The 21,487-nt window shown below is 46.3% G+C and overlaps 1 protein-coding gene across 1 annotated transcript in view; it reads left to right on the top strand.

Moving 5' to 3' along the window:
• Positions 1 to 21,487, top strand: part of setbp1 (SET binding protein 1) — a 97,639-nt gene that overhangs the window by 65,658 nt on the left and 10,494 nt on the right. The window contains exons 5-12 of the mRNA XM_084056253.1: positions 318 to 521; positions 2,157 to 3,685; positions 4,185 to 4,463; positions 4,842 to 5,178; positions 9,253 to 9,457; positions 11,182 to 11,682; positions 12,575 to 12,805; positions 13,735 to 14,050. Coding sequence (XP_083912379.1) covers positions 318 to 521; positions 2,157 to 3,685; positions 4,185 to 4,463; positions 4,842 to 5,178; positions 9,253 to 9,457; positions 11,182 to 11,682; positions 12,575 to 12,805; positions 13,735 to 14,050 — 3,602 coding nt within the window. The remainder of the gene's footprint in view (positions 1 to 317; positions 522 to 2,156; positions 3,686 to 4,184; positions 4,464 to 4,841; positions 5,179 to 9,252; positions 9,458 to 11,181; positions 11,683 to 12,574; positions 12,806 to 13,734; positions 14,051 to 21,487) is intronic.

The following is a 21,487-nucleotide window of genomic DNA, read 5'->3' on the forward strand; positions in this document are numbered from 1 at the left end:
GGCCTCATGGCTCGGCAAGGATTACTTATCTTTAAAGCCAGTGGTTCTCGAAGTGGGGTCCGGGGACCCCCTGGGGTCCCCGGACGAAATGTCTTGATATAGCATTAAAACAGTTTAACCTCTTTAAGAACACAAATCTTGTATGGGGGGTTCCTGGCACAAGACATTTTCTGATGGGGGTACGCGACCAAATACATGCTAATTTGGGGATCTTTGACATGAAAAGGTTTGAGAACCACTGAACCCTTCCACTACCACTTCCTTTAAGCAACTAAAAAGGTCGATATTTCTGTTTCTTTGTGCCCACCTGTGTCTAGGGGGAGGGGCATACAGGAGGTCAGCGAGCAGCTCTTTGGCAACATCAAGAGGAAGTACGGGAGGAAAGACTCCCAGAGGATGCTGGGTAATCCTCCGCACGGCGCGGACATGCCGTGGGGACGGCAGGCGGAGAAAGGAGCGGAGAGTCCCCCCGCCCCGGAGGACAGACACAAGTACAGAGAGGAGGACGCGCCTCCTGAGCGGTAGGCATGGCGGGTGGGGGGGGGGTGGCATTTGAGGTTCCAGGGGATGGCGAAAGGCTCTTTGCACAGCAGCCATATTGGACAGAAATTGGGCCTCTTCCTTACTTCCTTCACAGGTGTTACCAATGATGCTGATGAAGACTCTGTTCCTTTCTGGTCAAACAGAGTCAGGGTGCTGATATTGTGTCATGTTGGCTCACTGGAAACACTCTGCTACACCAGTGGGTCTCAAAGTGTGGTCCAGGGACCCTGGTTCCTTGAGGGGGTTCCTAATGGTTCCTCATGGGTGTTTAACTCTTGAGAATGTACAATTGGAACCAAATGGACCCGTAAGGGTCCATTTGGTTCCATTTGTACACTCTCAAGAGTTAGGAGGGTCCTTGAGTCTGAACCACTACGCTACACTAAATGGAACAGAGCTTTCATTAGTATAATTGGTAACACCTGTGAAGGAAGTAAGGAAGAGGCCCAATTTCTTAACAATATGGCCTATTTCCACCCCCTTAGCTTTCGCATTTAACCTAAAAATCCAGTTATTTCATTCATATTTCCTCCACACCCGAATGTTTTTTTCCCCGTTGCGGATTAGTTCGATTTTTAGATCGGCACTTATTTTATTTCTGCAAGCATTACATTCATTAATCACTTTATAACTGCCCTCTCTTTTTTGGGCATGTCATTACGGGCGAAATTTATTACAACTATTTATTATATGACGGCTCTGGTGATAGGCCTGTCACAATTATTACATAATCACCTCATCATAATTACTGTATTTGAAATAAGTGCAATGCTCGATTCATCTGTATGAATACATGTGTTGAAAAAACATTTGAACCATTTTGAAAGTATACAATTATTGAATATATGACCTGTTTTGGCCACAGTACATTATTTATTTTTGATTATTGGTACCGGTTAATGTCAGACAATTCTGTGTTAAAGGTAGGGTAAGTGATTTTCTTTGGTTAAAATAAGTGTTAAATAGCTCTATATTCTGATAGTACTCATTGCTATAGAGTGTTTGTTCAGTAAAAGGAGTCTCCTTTTCTCTCCAGCTCTTTATAAAACAGAAAATGCATTTTCCTTTCAGTTTCAGTTTAATTTCCAATTTTATCCAATCAGGATAGAGAACTCAATCAGGATATAGATTAAACAAGTGAAATTGGAAGTGATGCCACTAAGATATGATCAGGCAAAATTGGAACTGGAACACTACAGTATAAAAATGAAGCTTAAAAATGGGTACTTTCTCCTGATTGGCTGAGATTTTGACACCTACCGGAAAATGTATTTTCTGTTTATTAAAGAGCTGGAGAGACGGGGAGACTCCTGTTACTGAACAAACACTCTATAGCAATGATTACTATCAGAATATAGTGCTTTAACCTTTTAACAAAATACTGTTTGTTTTAACCAAAAAATGTCACTTACCCTACCTATAAGTTATTCGTTATATCCATGTTATTTGTATATCTGTCCTGTGCAGTTTTTTACAAAGCCTAAAAGGCAAACAGAAATGTCATTTTTTTATTCATTTGTTCCACTGTTCGGTGCCAAAAAAATCAATTAGAACTTTAATCATCATTACTTGTGAGTCAATTAATCATCAACTAAATGTCATGATGGTCACAGCCTTGCTGAGCGGGAGGAGAGGCGAAAAGACGAAAGAGAGAGGACAGCGAACGGCAGGAGAGGAGACGAGGAGGAGAGAGGAACCGCCACGGCAACGGAGGAGGCGAAGGGGAGGAAGAAGAGGAGGAGGCGGTCTTTCGACGAGTCGTTCCCCACGGAGGACCAATCGGAACAGCAGCAGGTCTCTGACGTCACAGAGAAGGGCCAGATCGGGCCCCCGGAAGCCAAAGTGGCGCACAAGATGGACGGTCACAAAAGCCAGTCCCGACCTGGGGGTCAGGCCGAGGCCAGGCTGGACTCCGTGGAGAAAGGAGAGAGGAAAGAGAAGGGAGAGATGGCTGTGGCTGAGCCAGATTCCGGTTTGAACGCAAGCAAAGTAAAGAAGAACGCAGCGGTGGGACGTCCTAAGACCGGTGGCGCCGACCTTAACAGCCACAGGGAGTCTAGTTTCAGCCACACCCACAGCCCCGGTCCTGCCACCGACCCCAGAATGCCCAGCCCCGGTCCCATGGCCAGCGTCAGTCCTAACCCCAGCCCTAGACCCAGAGCCAACCTCAGCCCCGGCCCGAGATCCAGAACCAACCTTAGCCCCAGTCCTAGCCCTAGACCCAGGACTAATCTCAGCCCCAGTCCCAGAGCTAACCTTAACCCCAGCCCTAGACCCAGAGCTAACCTTAGCCCGAGTCCTAGACCCAGAGCTAACCTCAGCCCTGGCCCTAGATCCAGAACCAACCTTAGCCCCAGTCCTAGCCCTAGACCTAGGACTAACCTTAGCCCCAGTCCCAGAGCTAACCTTAGCCCCAGCCCTAGACCCAGAACTAATCTTAGCCCCAGTCCCAGAGCTAACCTTAGCCCCAGCCCTAGACCCAGGCCTAACCTTAGCCCCAGCCCGAGACCCAGGCCTAACCTTAGCCCCAGCCCGAGACCCAGGCCTAACCTTACCCCAAGCCCTAGGCCCCAGGCCAACCTTAGCCCCAGTCCCAGCCCTAGACCCCGGGCAGCCCCCGTTTCAAGCCCCGGCCCCAGCCCCGCAGCGAGCCCCTGCAGCTCCAGACCAATCAAGACCAAGGACAGGTGGTCCTACCTGAAGACCAGGAATCCCGGTGGTCTCCTCGCGCTGCCCCCGAAGGACAGCAGGTGTCCCCCGCTGAGCATGGCCGACCCGCCGTCCGCCTTCCCCATCACCCCCGCCAGCCCCCTCTACACCAACACCGACAGCCTGACCGTCCACGCCCCCGTCAAGAGGAAACGCGGGCGGCCCAAGAAGCAGCCCCTCCTGACGGTGGAGACGGTCCACGAGGGGACCTCGACGTCGCCCCCGAGCCCCCTGGCGCGGGAGCCCTCCTCCGCGGGGCTGAGTCGGCGGAGGAAGCAGCTGACCACGCTGGCCCAGATGGCCTCCGTCCCCAACGCCGCCGCCGCGGCCTCCAGCGGTCTGAAGCTGAAGCGCGGCAGGCCGGGACACGCGCGGCCCGTCGCCAAGCTGAAACTGGGGAAGGTCCAGAGCATCCTGAATGAGATCCTGTCAGGTTGGTCACTTGTTATCACTTTTTGTTTTGTTTTGTTTGTTTCTTAGATTTGTTTTTTCTCGTTAGGATTGATGTGATTTTAGATGGCATGTTCTTTAGACAGGTTCATTGGTTACCTGGTATCCTATAGTTTCAAGTGTACAGAATGTTATTCTAAATAGCATGTTGTTTGGACAGATGCTACAAGGTGTGAGTGCCGCGCTATGAGCTTGTAGATCTGCTATTTTTGAAAAATCGTGAAAATGTGTGCAAATCTTTGAATATATATATTTTTAAAGCAAACATTTTTAACTCAAATCTTTGCTTCTGGGGGTCCCTGGAACAAAATATTTTGATGGGGGTCGGCGGCCAAATACATATCATTTTGGGCGTCCTTGACATGAAAAAGATTGAGCACCACTGATATAGAAACATACGTTTTTCAGAAAACTGTTGGGATTTAGGAGACATGTACTGTAGAATCGGCTTCAGGTCTAAAAAGTGAAATTGTAAACCGCAGGTTCGGCTCAGAACGGCAGCCTGGCGCTCAAGTCGCCGTCCGCGCCGGTCTCGTCGGCGATGAGCGCCGTGGCCTCCACCATCGAGGCTCGCCTGGGGAAGCAGATCAACGTGAGCAAGCGAGGGACCATCTACATCGGGAAGAAGCGAGGGAGGAAACCGCGGTCGGAGACGACCCAGCTCCCCAATCCCTCCAAGTGGGCCGGCAGGGACAGGCCCTCCTCGGTGCCGGCCTCCATCTCCAGCCTCTACGAGAGTCTCCTAGTGCCTTCCACGCAAGGTTAGCACGAGTCGTTTTTTTATTTGTATTTCTTTATATTATCTTTAACATTTTTGTTTAGCTTTTAAACCATGTGGGGTAGTTTAGTTTTTAAAATGAATTATACAAGGGGTTATTTTTTTCAGGGGAAAACTTTTTTTTTCTTCTTTTTTTTCTTCCCCAGTTAACAAAAATCACATTTTTTTTATTATTAAATACAATTGTAGTTTTGGTTATTTCATCAGTTTTAATGAACCAGGTTCTGCTATCTGCTATTTTTGAAAAATCATTTTTTTTTAGATTTTTCTCAAAAAACTGTTAGGATTTAGAAAACATTTCTAAGAATCGCCTCAGGTCTCAAAGGGTTAACTACAGTATATTAACCTTCGCCCTCCACAGTGTCCCCCCTCGGCTCCATAGCCCCCGCCGTCCTGAGAGCCAGCCATCATCACTCGGACGCCACCATGCCCAGCCTGCAGCCCATCTCGGCCCTGCCGCCGGCCAAGCCGGCCGGGGGGCCGAGGGGCTTCCTCTCCGGGGGCTGGAAGCTCTCCCCGCCCCGCCTGCTGGCCAACTCGCCCTCCCACCTGTCCGAGGGGGCCTCGGTCAAGGAGGTGACCCTGTCCCCCATCAGCGAGTCGCACAGCGAGGAGACCATCCCCAGCGACAGCGGCATCGGGACGGACAACAACAGCACGTCGGACCAAACGGAGAAGGCCTCTGCCTCGCGACGCAGGTGCAACTCATTGTCTCTTGTACCCCCCCCCCAGTGGTGTAAAGTAACTAAGTACATTTACTCAAGTACTGTACTTGAGTACAATGTTGAGGTACTTTTACCTTACTGGAGTATTTCCCAGTTATCGGTACTTTTACTTCTACTCCACTACATCTCAAAGGCAAATATTGTACTTTTACTCCACTACCATTATTTGAAAACTTTAGTAGTTAGTAGCTAGTCCATACCGGAGATGTGTGCACTCTATAATGCACAAACTATAATTATGCACCCTTCAATCAATTTCAGATTGATAACAAAAGATGGCCGTGTACTCTAACTGTATAGAAGGGGGGGGGGGGGGGGGAGTTGCTCAAACGGTGGGCACAATCGCGCCAGGCAGGGTCTGTTTTTAGACCCCTCGTTCGTTTCTACCTCGAGACAATCTAGGCTACCTACAACTTCCAGTACCTAGATTTCAAAATGAAATCAGTGCTGTCTAATCACTTTACACGTTTCCAATTGTGTAAATAAAATAGACTCTTACGGAGGAAAATGTGATTTATTTTTAAGGCATTTGACGCTTCACAAATCTAAACAAAATAACAGACTTGGATTGAACACAATAATTTGGCAAAACTTCATACTGACGATAAGAAAACCATGGGCTTATGACTTATACAATGTAGACAATTTGGAAGTGCGTCTGCGTTCTCTTTCAATCTACGTGGCAGGCTGCAGGTGAGTCTAATGATCTCATCTAGTTACAGTAGCGTTGCGCTCCAAACTGTAGCTACTATACACACAATCTGCACACAGTCTGTTGCGTTGTCGTCAATTAAAATAAACGTTATGCCGTCATTATGCAGTTGTCTTAGTAGATTATGCTGATTTTGAATTCTCAAACATTATTCATATGGCTCTGTTGCGCTGGAGAATGTAACGTGCATCTAAATCAGCACTGAAATGCTTGCAAATGTAGGCTATATTTTGTCATAAAGACAGGAAAGACCAAATCTGATTTGACCCATTGAATTCTGATTCGGATGCAGCACTACATTTTGGGGAGAATGCAATCTGGCAACCCATCGGCAAATACAAAATCTGTCTTGAGAGATTAGGGAGAATGTGACTCAGGTCCGCACAGAAATTAATTCCAATGAATTTGCAATTGATTTCTGTCTGGACCTGACTTGTGTTCTCCATAAAAGTTAGTTGGCACAAAACTACTGTGCTAATTTAACCCATTAAGACCTGGAACGCATCTGTGTCACTTTAGATTTCTTTGGCTATTCAAAAATAGCAGATATACAAGCTCATAGTGCGGCACCAAGTGCCGCGCTATGAGCTTGTAGATCTGCTATTTTTGAAAAATATTTTTTTTTTTTTTTTTTTTTACTGTTAGGATTTAGAAAACATTTTTAAGAATTGCCTCAGGTCTTAAAGGGTTAATAATTAATGTAACATGTCATGTGTGATTTTGGGTTACTCTCTGTGCTGTTGCGTGACAAGACGTGTGCTTGCATTGGCCTACCTCCGTAATAACCATAACATAACTTCCTTCATAATAAATATCATTTGTAAATGAAGACAGAGACAGTTATAGCAGAGACTGAAAAACAAAACAAAAACAAAGGCAGTGTCTATATACACACACACACACAGTGACACACACACACACACACACACACACACACACACACACACACACACACACACACACACACACACACACACACACACACACACACACATAAGCTCTGGTCACTGTAACACGTTGAGAGCTATGGGGAAGGGGGAAAAAAAAACAGTCTAAGTACAGAGCCAACTCAAGTCCAGTTTGTCCAGTGGTGAAAGCGTCTGTGCTTTATTGACCAGACACACATGTACATATTGTGTACACGTCCAAGTCTATGTACTGTAGTAGGCTAGGCTGGGTGTTCTGTTTGCTAGGCGTTTAAATCAAAGTCCTTTATAACTCTGCACCATTGAGCCAGCTCTCTCTCTCTCTCTCTCTGCTGGTATTCTCTCTGGTGTGTGTGTGTGTGTGTGTGTGTGTGTGTGTGTGTGTGTGTGTGTGTGTGTGTGTGCGCGTGCGTGCGTGTGTGTAGCCCTGAGCCCAGGTACAGTGTGCTACTATAAAGAGGACCGACAATTGGAAACATGTGCCGATCAATTAACCCTGGCACTGCTCCTGTGAGTCACTTCCCATGGCTCCAGAAAAGCTAATAAACAGCTTCAATTTGGGAGAAAGTGAAGAATGGTCTTCCCCGTTCCCTGCATGGCCTAAAGGTCAATGCCCATGTGCAATGGAGCCTTTGTCAAGCCCTCTTGATTGGTCCCTGACCGACCAACCAGCTAGGCTCCTTCCGCCTTGTTCCGGCCTCCTTTTGGTTGTTTATGTTTGAAACACATATCCGGTTTTGGTTGGAAACACAACACATTACACATATACTACGCCCGAGATGTTCCTTTTTGACCGAGGCCGAGGATGTCATAGGCTCTATGCACAGCAGCCATATTGGAAAGAATTGGGCCTCTTCTTGCTTCCTTCACAGGTGTTACCAATGATACTAATGAAGACTCTGTTCCATTCTGGTCAAACAGAGTGTGGACCAGGGATCCTCATGGTTGCTTGAGGGGGTTCCAAATGGACCCTTGCGGGTGTGTAACTCGTAAGGGTCCATTTGGTTTGTACTCTGTCAGAGTTGTGGGGGTCCTTGGAATTAAAAAAGGTTGAGAACCACCGTGCTACACTAAATGGAACAGAGCCTTCATTAGAATCATTGGTAACACCTGTGAAGCAAGTAAGGAAGAGGCCCAATTTATTTCCAATGTGGCTGCTGTGCATAGAGCCTATTGGAAGGCAGGTTTCTGAACTCCCCCTAGCCCACCAATGAGTGAGTAGTAGAATGTCCCACCTTATAATGAGCATGAGTAAGGAGCAATTACGTATATGCAGATCAAGCTGAAAATGGGTGAAGTGCTCGTTTGACACTTGTGGAGGAACACTCTCTTCCTCCCAGCTCTCCTCCCTGTGATTAACAGACGCCCCAATGGACCTGTAGGAGTCACTTAGTGCAGCGACGAAGACAGTAATCCCCTGCTTGCTTTGTGTTTGTTGAAGCGCCCGGCCAAAAGATCCTTAATTTAACAAGACTAGTTCATTGGAATTGAGACTCATATCCTGCGGGTGCGTTCTGAAATACACTATGCAGTGCCGGAGCGCATCCCAGGGTGCTCTCTGGTCGTTCAGAATATCAGAGCAGACGGAGCTTAGCAGCTTCTTAGAGCTTACATTCGAACGCAGCGCAAACTCTCAAGGTGGGGTCCAGGGACCCTCAGGGTTATTTGAGGGGGCACAACTCTCTTGAGCTATGGGGGTCCTTGAAATTTAAGAGTTTGAGAACCACTGCCACCACCCAGTGGTGTAAAGTAACTAAGTACATTTACTCAAGTACTGCACTTAAGTCAAATGTTTAGGTACTTTGACTTTACTGGAGTATTTCCAATTGTCTACACTTTTACTTCTACTCCACTAGATCTCAGAGGCAAATATATTGTACTTTTACTCCACTACAATTATTTGAAATCTTTAGTTACTAGTTACTTTGCAGATATAAATTATTACATTATAATATCACATACATTAACCACTTTAGCCCTATTTTATACCTAGGCTATTTGAAAATAGACGATCTACAAGCTCACAACGTGTCGCATCGCGACACGTTGTGAGCTTGTAGATCTGCTATTTTCAAACATTTTAATACTTTTACTTTTGGTACTTTAAGTACATTTTGATACCAATACTTTTATTCTTTTACTCAAGTACATTTAGAATTCTGGACTTTTACAGAGTATTTCTACATTGCAGAACTGATACTTTTACTTAAGTAAAACATTTGAGTACTTTTTCCACCACTGCCTAAACCTACGTGACACAAATACAGGAAAACCCAGTCCAAGTTTAGGAGTCTTTGACCCGACCAAAAGCCAGGGACCACCCTGGTTCTCACCCTGGTAGAGGGTGAGAACTTTACCCTCTACATCTCTTCTGAGTGCATTTTGTAGTTACACGTGTGTTTTCCACAGGTACTCCTTTGACCTGTGTGGCTTCGAGACTCCGGAGGCAGCAGTTCTGGAGGCGTCCAGCAGGGGCAACAGAGCGCGGTGCGAGCGGCAGGCGGCGGTCGACAGCTTCCTGTCGCAGCAGGAAAAGAAGCAGAAGCACCACCGCAGGAAGAGGAAGTGCCTGCAGAGCCGGGACCACCTTCACTTCCTGTCTGAGCTGGAAGAGGTGAGTGACACGATGACCCATGCCCGACGTCGCGGACATCGCGAATGCAGCGTGACCGCAAAACGTTCAGCCCGGTTTGGCGTTCAGGGACATGCAGAGAATGGTAGAGGGGCAGGGGCTTTTGGCAGGGATTTAGTTTCTAGCCCGGAAATTGACGAAAATAGCCAATAGCGTTGTGAGTTTCGGTGCGTGACACCGTGCTCAACTACCGTGCCTTTACTGGACGGCATGGGTTTCTACACACACAGGGCAATTCTTTCAACATAAAATGCTGCATTCAAGTTCAGGAGAATTCGGAAATGGCAATTCTGTTGAAAAGGTCAAAAGGGTTCTATGTTCCTCGCTTACCAAAGGGTTCGGGTTGGTGTCAGGGTAGAAACCGGGGAACATAGATACGCTCCCGTGGAAAGGGGGCATTTGCATTTTTTTCTCCATAGTAAAAGCTGAATTCATGGTCTGGAGAGGGCGCTTTCTACAGACCGATACAAGGGGCAGGGGCTCCATGTCTATGTGTGCACGTGCCAGTGTGGGGTTTGGGGACCCCCAGGGGGCCTTTGGGGAGGGGAGGGGGGGTTGATCCAGGGGGTCCCCAGCTAAATGTTTGATAGAAATCCAATAGACCCTTGTGTGTACAAATGGAATGGTTCCATTCGTCCGCTCTCAGAGTCAAAGGAACAGCACTCCCTCAGGTCTTCAGCGATACAAAGGAGGAAAAAACACTCACACACTCAGACAGACAGGCAGAGATTCCATGCATTCTCATACTTTACATTTTTGTCCAAAAGAGGGCTTTAAGTAGTGCTTTTGTAATGTTAACTTATCCTACTGTTAAGCAGTGTTATGTGGTGTGCCGATGGCCTAGTGGTTAAGGCGCATAGCCACATAATAGGCTCTGACACAGCCTGACACAGCAGAGTCGTGGATTCGATTCCCAAGCCTGATGGCCTTCGCGATCAGTCCCTGTCTCTCTCTCTCTCTCTCTCTCTCTCTCTCTCTCTCTCTGTTTCATGTCACTCTCTTCTTAAACAAAGAGATCTTAAACAAAACATGTGGTGTTATGTAGTTATACTGTAGGTAGAGTTAAGTAGTGTTATTATGTAGTGTTATATTGCAATCCACGATTTTTAAAATGACACATTTATAGTTATCGTGCTTGGTGTGAGCAGCCCTTTAGACGGGCACAACAGCTTATCTCTTTTTGTATCGGGGTCAAAAATGTACACGTACAACATATTTTTGAGGTACTTTTACTTTACTAGAATATTTCCAATTTCTCAGAGGCAAATATTGTACTTTTACGCCACTACAATAATAGAGACATTTAGTTACTAGTCACTTTGCAGATGTAAATGATCATATTATAGAACATAAATTAACCACTTTTGCCCTGTTTTATACCTAGGCTATTTTAAAATAGGCGATCTACTAGCTCACAACGCGTCGCGATGCGACACATTGGGAGCTTGTAGATCTGCTATTTTCCAACATATTAGCACTTTTACTTTTGGTAGCTTATACATTTTGATGCCAATACTTTTGCACTTTTACTCAAGTGACATGTTTAACACAGGCCTTTTACTTGGAACAGGGTATTTTTATACTTAAGTAAAATATCTGAGTACTCTTTCCACCACAGCTAGCAGCAGCGTCGAATCTAACGTGCACGAAAAGAAGGCGCGCATACAGTATGTAGATACATTTACGTATGTTCTCCTGTGTTCCAGGTGGTGGTGAAGCTGCAGCAGCTGCGCGTGTCCCACCGGCGGTACGCCTGCTACCCCCAGCACCCGTACCCCTCCATCTTCCGCCTCAACTTCCACCACTACTACCCCGTCACCTACGACTCCTACCCGTGCGACTCGGTCGCTCCGTACCTCCGCCGGAGCGCCGAGCTCAAGGCCAAGAGGCGCCGCGGCCGCCCCGCCAAAGCCAGCGAGCCAATCACGTCGAAGCTGCCTTTCGTCCCGGGGTACGGTTACCCCCTGGCGGGGGGGAACTACTATGCAGCACCTTACGCCATGCCTTACCCGCCCCCCCTGAGCCTGGGCTACTACCCCGCCGCCCACCCCCCTCTCTATCTGCCCCACCACCCGCTGGGGCCCTCGCCGCCGTCCCCCTTCATGAGGCCCGCCGTCCCCCCGCCCAAGGCCTTCCACGCTGGTGGGGGGCACTCCAAGCTCCAGGGCTCGGCGGCCAAGCACCGAGGGTCCGGCAGCCCCTTGCAGGTAGGGGGGCCTGTCACAGTGATTGCATGATCGCCTGGTTGCAGTGGGCTCTATGCACAGCAGCCGTATTGTGAAGACATGCACAGGTGTTACCAATGATACTAATGAAGGCTCTGTTCCATTCTGGTCAAACAGAGTCAGGGTGCTGATATTGTGTATGTTGGCTCCCTGGAAACACTCTGCTACAGGGTGTGTAACTCTGAGAGTGTACAAATGGAACCAAATAGACCCGGAAGAGTTCATTTGGTTCCATATGGCTGCTGTACATAGAGCCTATTAGTTGAGATAATCGCAATAATTATTTGCATGATCGTCAGAGTCGTAAGCATTCATCTGTATCAATTCATCAGTTGAAACATTTTTGGGTTGGCTTGTTGACTGGCTGTTTTAAATGTTTTAAAAAATAAATAAATATATGGCCTGTTTTGGCCATAGTTCATTATTTATTTGGATTTTTGGTACCACTCATTGTCAATTATTTGTATATGTAACCACTTAAACCTCAGCATCCTTATTGTGGGGAAGACTATTGCAAAAAAATAGCAGATCGACAAGCTTACAACACGTCGCGTTGAGGTAACTAACGTAAGCTTGACGATCGGCTATTTTCAGCTAAGGCTTTCCCCACAATAACAGAAAACAGAAAATACACTAGTACACAGCCCTGTGGGACACCGGCCAACCATACAGGGGTTTAAGTGGTTAAGCTGTTTGTCATATCTGCCTTGTGCAAGCTTTTGTTTACAAAGCCTAAAAGGCAAACGAAATGTCATTTTTTTTATTTATACGTTCCAACGTTCAAACGCCAAAAAAACCCACAATTGAATCGTTAATCGCAATTATACGCGCGACAATTTAATCCTCAACTTAAAAATGTCATGACGGTTTGCAGGGCTCCTCCGTGCGGGGAGACGGCCTGTCCTCCCTGGGTGGGAGCGGAGGCTCGGCGGGCGGTCTCGGAGGCGTTCGCCTTCACAAGAGGAAGCACAAGCACAAACACAAGCACAAGGACGAGCCCCTGCTGTCCCCGAGGGACCGCCAGGAGCTGGGCGGGCTGTTCAGCGGCGCCAAGACCAGCGCGCGCCTCGGCATGCTGAGCGACCGGAGGGAGCTAGCCAATCAGGTAAAGAGGCCTGCATGCTGGCTGCCTCGAATCAATTGTCTTTTCTTAGCGATTATTTACATTGATTCCAACTAATCGGATAATCAAGAAGTGTGAATTTCTTTTAGATATATTAACGAAACGATGTGAAAGATCAACCACTTATAAGCCCTGAACAAGCTTTTAGACTATTTTAGCTAAAAAGATAAAAGGGAAATGAGGTAGTAGATCTTCTACTTTCCCTATTTGAAAAGAAAATGCTACATTTCAAAAACTTCCCAAAAATCGATTATTTTCTAATAAATTATCGATTATATATATGTAGCAGTAGTGGCTCAGAGCCTCTGCCTGATGACCTAAAAGCTCTAATATCTCCCCAGGCCTATAAGGAATATAATAGTCTAGCCTTTAGTCTATAGCGGTTAACCCATTTAGACCGGGAAAGAATCTCTGTCATTTTTTGATTTCTTTGGCTATTCAGAAATAGCAGATCTACAAGCTCATAGCGTGGCACAGAGCTGCTATTTTTGAAAAGAATCGTGTAAGTTTGTGCACATCTTTTGAATATACATCATTTTTTTAAGCGAACATTTTTAACTCAAATCTTTGCTTCCGGGGGATTCTACAAATGTCTTATAAATCCTACAGTTCTTTTGAAAAATATATGTTTCTGATAAGTGGCTCTCATGTCACTTTTTCATGTCAAGGACTCCCAAAATGATATTTATTTGGCCGTGGACCCCCATCTCAAAATATTTTGTAATAGGGGCAAAGATTTGAGTCAAAAATGTTCCCTTTAAAAGATATATGTATAAAAAAATATATCTACAAGCTCATAGCGTGGCACTTTGTGCCACGCTATGAGCTTGTAGATCTGCTATTTTCGAATAGCCAAAGAAATCTTAAAATGGCACTGATGCTGTTAACTGTTTGTCCCCCTAACCAATCAGGGCTCTTCTTCCAAGCGCCTGTTGGAGTCGGATCGCCTGTCGTCCCACGGCCTGGCCCAGGCGCAGTTCCACTCGCATCAGATGGGACAGCCAATCAACAGCTTCATGAGCGGCTACGGCAGCCAATCGCAGCGGCCGGAGCTGGTCTCTGAGCTGTTCATGGGGTCGTCGTCGTCGTCATCGCGCGAGGAGGAGCGCGCCGGGCGAAGCCGGAAGAGAGGCTTAGCCGTGTTCGGAGAGCAGGGGATGATGTCATTCCAAAATGGCCGACTGGACCCGGGACAGATGAGCCAGTGTTCCAGTCCGTCTCTTACTGGTAAGAGCACACGCACATGAACCAGTCCATTATAAGGACAGACTGGCAGATATTCAAGCACAACCGTCTCTTGGGTTTACAGAAAATGGGTCAGACCAGGCAATGTTTTTCCTATCTTCTAACTTTGTTGAGCCTGTGTTAATTGTAACAAACAAGAAAGCACGCATCTCCACTCAATAAAGTGCCAGATGCAGTCGACATCTAAAAAAAATATAAAGTCACACACTGGATCATGGTCCAAAAATGTTAACTGTATTTGCTTCCACCATTTATTGATTGATTGAATACATTATTAGTAGATTGCAAAAAGCACAGCGGTGCGATTATACAATGATGCTAAAAGGATAACCCAAAAAGCCCTAAGGGCTTGTTCCCATTGTGGTCCCCATAGCAAGTGACGTTTCGAGCCTCAACAGCCCTTCATCAGGCTGTAGGCTACGTTTCCTGCTATCAGCTCACTAAAGTGTCTCTTATGCCTGCTCGAAGGACATAGGAAATAGGATTAGGAAGCATCAATGAGGAGGTAGGACGGAGGAAACCCAAGTGCTTCCTACCAGGAAGTCTTTCCAAGGTGAACAGCATGACGCGTGATTGAAAAAAAAAAGTCTTCCTTTTCTCTGTCCTCTTCTCATTTCCTACATGTTTCCTCAGTGGGAGGGACTAACATGCAAGGAAAGGATGCATGTGTAGGAATTGAGGATTTAATTTAAGGACCTGAGACGCAGCCACATGCTGCTGGTGTGTTCTACTGCTGTAGTCCATCTGCCTCGAGGTTGGACCTGTTGTGTGTTCGGACATGCTCTTCTGCATTTGAGTCACTGTTGCCTTTCTGTCGGCTCGAACCAGTCAGGCCATTATCCTCCTGACTACTGGCATCAACTAGACATTCTCGGCCACAGAACTGCCACTCACTGGATATGTTCTCTTTTTCGCGCCATTCTGTGTGCACGCAAATCCCAGTAGGTCAGCAGTTTCTGGAATAACTCCAGACCAGCCCGTTTTGCACCATCAACCATGCCATGTTCGACGTCACTTGAATCACCTCTCTTCCCCCGTTCTGATGCTCGGTTTGAACTGCAGCAGATCGTCTCGACCATGTCTACAGGCCTAAATGCATTGAGTTTCCGCCATGGCATGTGATTGGCTGATTAGAACTTTGCGTTAACTTTGCGGTTGGAGAGTTGTGTCAAATAAAGTGTCCGGTACAGATGTAGTTTGAGGTATTACACGCTGATACTTTTCACCTTTTGTCTTACCTTAGGTACCACACCTTATGTCTTACCTCAGGTATTACTGAACCTTATGTCTTACCTCAGGTACCGCACCGGATAGATATACGGTACTATGTGTAAATATGTAGTTCATTTTCCCCCCTCTTCTTCTTCCCTTTCTCTTATGGAAATAACAAAAACCACGGAGCTCGCACACAAACTCATTTCCCCCACCGTTTTACACCTGTAAACCTGTGATGTGACAATAAAGTTGATTCTGATTGTGATGCTATACAGATATGTAGCTTGAGGTAGTACCTGCTACAGATGTGATTTGACTTAACCCATTCAATCCAACATTTTTAACTCATACCTTTGCTTCTGGGGGGTCCCTGAAACAACATATTTTGAGATGGGGGTCCATACATATCATTTTGGGGGTCCTTGACATGAAAAAAAGTTTGAGAACCACTGATTATAGCAACATTCAAAAAAATGTAAGGATTTAGAAGAGATTTGTAGAATCCCCCTGAAGCAAAGATTTGAGTAATTTTTTTCCCGCTTTAAAACAAATATATATTCACAGATTTGCACACATTTTCACGATTTATAAAGAAAATAGCAGATCTTCAAGCTCATAGCGCGGCACTCGATGCCAAAAAATGCTATTTTTTTAATATGGCCAAAGAAATCTAAAATGACGCAGATGCGTTCCCGGTCTTAAAGGGTTAGTATACATGCTTCTAGTTCGAGGTAGTGTAGACAGAGCTACTAATGTTATCGTGGCTTCTAGTCTCACTGCCCAGATCTCTACTCTTGCACTTGGTTCCACTTCATTAGCGCTTGTCGGGGTGCCGGAGTATAGGGTCTGCTAGGAGCCATTACTCAAACCGTATAGTCAGAGCCACCGAGATGAGAAAAGAGTTGCATCATCTCTGCTCAACTCCGTCGGGCCAATTATTTTTTGCAGCAGAGGCAGATAATGTAAACGAAGAGTATTCAATGTAATATATTCAATCGCGTATTGCTTGCCAAAACCAACGAAGAGTCGATTTGGAGTTTGTTTTGGTTAGTTATGTTTCGCTATCGGGGTCACAGAGATGAAAAAAAAAGCTTGTAGATCAGCTATTTTCACAATAATTATCTATGGAACCATGTCAGACTAAATGTAACGCCTACAGCTCCTTCAATTCCAAGTGCTTGTCTGGGCGTGGGGGTCCCTAGTTCAACTATGATTTTTTTGGGGGGTCGCGGCCTGAAAAGGTTGAGAATCACTGCTCTAGAACCTCCAGAAGAAAAACGGGGGGGACACCTGATTAATCCCCAAAAAAATCCAATTTGAGGCTTCACGCAAGCTGATTGGCTGCACGGACGGTTCTGATGAGCGCTTCGGGGTTAGCGCGGGGAGGGGGGGGGGCAGTTAGGTGTTAAGCGTCTCGCTCACGGACACTTCGACACACATAGCCGCGCGGGGGGGGGGCAGGCAGGGAATCGAACCTGCGGGACTTTCTGTTTCTCCCAGGCAGGGCCTCTCTCTCTCTCTCTCTCTCTCAACCCATTCAGCTATGACCCCCCCCCCCCCCACCAAAAAGAAAAAGAAAAAAAACCTCAGTATGCACCTATAGCTAATGTGTTTTTCTTTTTTTTTGGGTACATCGTGTTATTCTGGCTTTTCTCTGAGCACATCTGGCTGGGGAGGAGAGACAGAGAGAGAGAGAGAGAGAGAGAGAGAGCGTTCGGGGGGTGGGGGTGTGTGGGGGGGGGTTCGGGGGGATGGGGAGGGAGGGAGGGAGGGAGGGGGGGGGGGGGGGGCGTAACGCATGGATGGAGACGGCTATAACTCACCGATCTCTCTCTCCCCCCTCCCCCCTCCCCTCTGCTGCCAATCCCCTCAACCCACAGATATATTATTCACACAGCGTGATTTATTTTCTACAGACATGCAGTAAAAAAAAAAGAAGAAAAAAAAAAAAGCGGCCCTCTCTCTCTCTCTCTCTCTCTCTCTCTCTCTCTCTCTCTCTTGCCTTGTGTTAAAAGAGCTTGGCCTGGAGCCAGCCGCTTTAATGACTGGGGGGCCCCGGGGCCCGGGAGAGGGGGGGGGGGGGCTTGTGGGGGTTTGTGGGGGGGGGGGTTCTCGGTTAGAGGAGTACACACCACCACCCCACCCCCACCCCAGGGGGACCCAGGACTGGGATGACTCATACACACGCACACACACGCACACACACACACGCACACACACACACACACAGACACGCACGTGCGCGTCTGTGTGTGTGTGTGCGTGTGTGTGTGTGGTGTGGTGTGTGTGTATGTGTGTGTACAGACACATACTCTGCCCTCTCTCTACATATATTTCTTTCTCTCTCCCTCTCTCTCTCTCTCTCTGTTTGTATCTCTCTCTCTCTCTCTAATTCAGTTCTCCACCCTTCTTTCTGTACATTGTCCTCCGTTTTCAGTGTTTCCTCCTCCTCCTCCTCCTCCTCCTCCTCCTCCTCCTCCAATCTACACTGTTAAAAACATCCTCGGCGTTAAGGTAACTCTGAGAGTGTGTGAATGGTAAGGGTCCGTTAGGTTCCATTTGCACACTCTCAGAGTTACACACCCTTTGCAGCTTTCACACTGACTTAGTTTTTTTCTAAAACGCACCCCTGCTCGCTCTCTCTCTCTCTCTCTCTCTCTCTCTCTCTCTCTCTCTCTCTCTCTCTCTCTCTCCTCCGCCCCCCTCCCCTCCTCTTTTTCCTGTTCCCTCCATCCGTCCTCCAGTAAGACTTACTGCCTCACTGCACAGCCCTCAGCCCAATTAAAACACAAGCGCGCATGTGTGTGTGTGTGTGTGTGTGTGCGTGTGTGTGTGTGTGTGTGTGTGTGTGTGTGTGTGTGTGTGTGTGTGCGCGTGTGCGTGCACAAACACGCAAACATGCGTGCCATGAAACCGTTTGTGTTTGTGTGTGTGTGTGAGCTTGGACATCAGCAATGGACTCACACGCACGCACGCACGCACGCACGCACGCACGCACGCACGCACGCACACACACACACACACACCTACTGTATGTCTGTAAGTCATATTATTCAGTGGCTGTGCTGCTGTATGAGTGACTAAATCACTCCAAATCATATCTTTACTTGAAATGGGAGGAATGTATGCAACTTTAGTTTGTCTGTGTGCGTGTGCGCGCGTGTGCGTGTGTGTGTGTGTGTGTGCGTGTGTGTGTGTGTGTGTGTGTGTTTGCGTGTGTGCGTGCGTGTGTGTGCGCGTGTGTGTGTGTGTGTGTGTGTGTACTAGTATCACTATACTTTTGAGGGCCAAATGTCCCCACTAGTATAGTCTAATTTGAGAAATAAACATTGAGAGGCGTGAGGACCATTTTCCTGTTCATCACAAGAGAAGAAATGTCTGTTTTATGGTTAAAAAACTGATTTGCTTATTATTAGGAAATGGATTCAGGTTGGGGTTTAAGAATAGACATTTAGGTGTCACACACTGTAAATGGCTGATCTACAAGCTCGCAGGCTTGTAGGCTCAGGGTTAAAAATGGCAAGAAACGCCTTTTAAGTGCACTCTATAATGCATTACAGATGCCATTATTATGCATTATATACCGGACCTTCACATAAAGTGGCATTCATAAAATTGCTGTCCTAAAATGTTGATGTGTAGTAGTACAAACGTGTGTGTGTGTGTGTGTGTGTGTGTGTGTGTGTGTGTGTGCGCGCGCACGCGTGTGCGCGTTCGTGTGTGTGTGTGTGAGAGATAAAGTGTATATTCTCCCACTAATCAGCAGGTCTCACCACAGCTGACAGCACTCTCTCACACTCATTTGCATAAAAGCAGGTCATATTCCCGGCTGAATTAATGAGAATCATTTTCTTTGTGCTGAGCACACACACGCACGCACGCACGCACACACACACACACACACACACACACACACACACACACACACACACACACACACACACACACACACACACACAGTGCAATATTTGCCTCTGAGATGTGGTGGAGTAGAAGTAAAATGGACCAGCAACATTGTCCTTATGTGGCAGAGTGGCTCAGAGTCAGAGGCCTGAAGACCCAAAAAGCCTAATATCTACCCCGACCAAGAAGGGGGGGGGGGGGGGGTTCCCTCTTAGTGTAGTGGTTAAGATGTTTGGCTTTAGTGTCACTATATATATATATATATATATGTATGTATGTATGTATGTATGTATGTATGTATGTATGTATGTATGTATGTATGTATGTATGTATGTATGTATGTATGTATGTATGTATGTATGTATGTATGTATGTATGTATGTATGTATATATGTGTACAAATGGTTCCACTTTGTACACTCTTGGAGTTACATCCCAGTAAGGGTCCATTTTCCATGTGGTTTATCCTACTGTAACTAACAATTGTTTAGCCTGGGGACCCCCTAGCTGTGAGAACCGGTGCTTCTCTACATGATGGATCAGTTGACGGGGCTGAAGCCCGTCGCTGCCCCCTGCAGTGTGGAGATCAGCCCGCTGACTTCCTGGTTCTGTAGTCTGTGCTGAAGGTCACTCCTTTTATGTTCCCTGTATGCACCTCATAAATTCCTGCTGCTTGGTAGTGTGTGTGTGTGTGTGTGTGTGTGTGTGTGTGTGTGTGTGTGTGTGTGTGTGTGTGTGTGTGTGTGTGTGTGTGTGTGTGTGTGTGTGTGTGTGTGTGTGTGCGTGCGTGCGTGCGTGCGTGCGTGCGTGCGTGCGTGCGTGCGTGCGTGCGTGCGTGCGTGCGTGCGTGCGTGCGTGCGTGCGTGCGTGCGTGCGTGCGTGTGTGTGTGTGCGTGTGTGCGTGTGTGTTTTACTCAAGTAAATTTTGAATTCCGGACTTCTACTTGTAACAGAGTACTTTTACATTGCGGTATTGATACTTTAACTCAAGTAGAACATTTGAATACTTTTTCCACCACTGCCTGTGAGTGCCAAATGTCCTCAGAAGTATAACACAACTTGAGAAATGTATACATTGTGAGGACAGCTGTCCTGGTCCTCACATGAAAATGTGTTGTTTTATGGTTAAAACATGTTCTTTTTGGGGAGTTGTAACAATTAGGAAAAGATTCAGGTTTTATTGTATTTGTTGATTAAAGGAAAGAGTATAAGCACTTCCACAACATAGGTTTGGGTTAGGGTTAGGATTAGACATTAAGAGGCTATTGGTTTAGGGGTTAGGGAGACATGCCGGATTTATACTTAGTTGCAGTGGTGGAAAGAGTACTCACATTTTTACTTAAGTAAAAGTATCAATACTGCAATGTAGAAATACTCTGTTACAAATAAAAGTCTGGAATTCAAAATTTACTTGAGTAAAAGTACAAAAGCATTGGTATCGAAATGTACGTAAAGTACCAAAAGTAGAAAGTACTCATTATGCAGAATGTTCCATTCTTTTTTTTCAAGTTTTCAAATGTTTAAAAAATCTTTTGAAAATAGCAGATCTACAAGCTGTGACGCATTGTGAGCGTGTAGATCGGCTATTTTCAAATGGCCAAAATAGGGCTGAAGTTGTTAATGTATGATTTTGTAATAATAATCAAAATCTTCAAAGTAACTAGTAACTAAAGTTCTCAAATAATTGTAGTGGAGTAAAAGTATAATATTTTCCTCTGAGATGTAGTGGAGTAGAAGTAAAAGTATTGGAAATTGGAAATACTCAAGTAAAGTACAAATACCTCAAAATTGTAATTAAGTACAGTACTTAAGTAAACCACCACTGCTTAGTTGTACATCGGCGTTGCGCTAAAAAAAATAGCATATCTACAAGCTAAAATATTGATGTCCTCTCAAGCATAGTGATACCATCGTGTGTGCGTGTGCAAGCGTGCACAAAGCTCATAAACTGCTGCTACTCATAGCGCTCTCTGCATTAGGCTAATGTCTCAGTCTTCACTGAGACATCCTCAAAGAAAAGGACGAGGCTGTGGGGATTGAACTCCATCTCAGCTGTTAAATGGAGGATGTCCCGCCTCTTTATGTCTTCCTCTTCCTCGCAGCTCATTCATTAGCAGTCACCTCGCGCCGGAGCACACAGTCGTAGCAATTTACAATTTAGGCACTTATCAGACGCTCTTATCATGAGAGACGGGCAGAGTGCAGGGCTGAGTGAAATGACAGGAACGTTTTGTAAAAAAACGAAAAAAGCAACACGAATAGGATACAAAGTAACTAAAGGAACAAGAATAGGATACAGAG

Source organism: Gymnoscopelus microlampas, assembly GCF_963454915.1.
Source record: "Gymnoscopelus microlampas genome assembly, chromosome: 4".
NCBI lineage: Eukaryota > Metazoa > Chordata > Actinopteri > Myctophiformes > Myctophidae > Gymnoscopelus > Gymnoscopelus microlampas.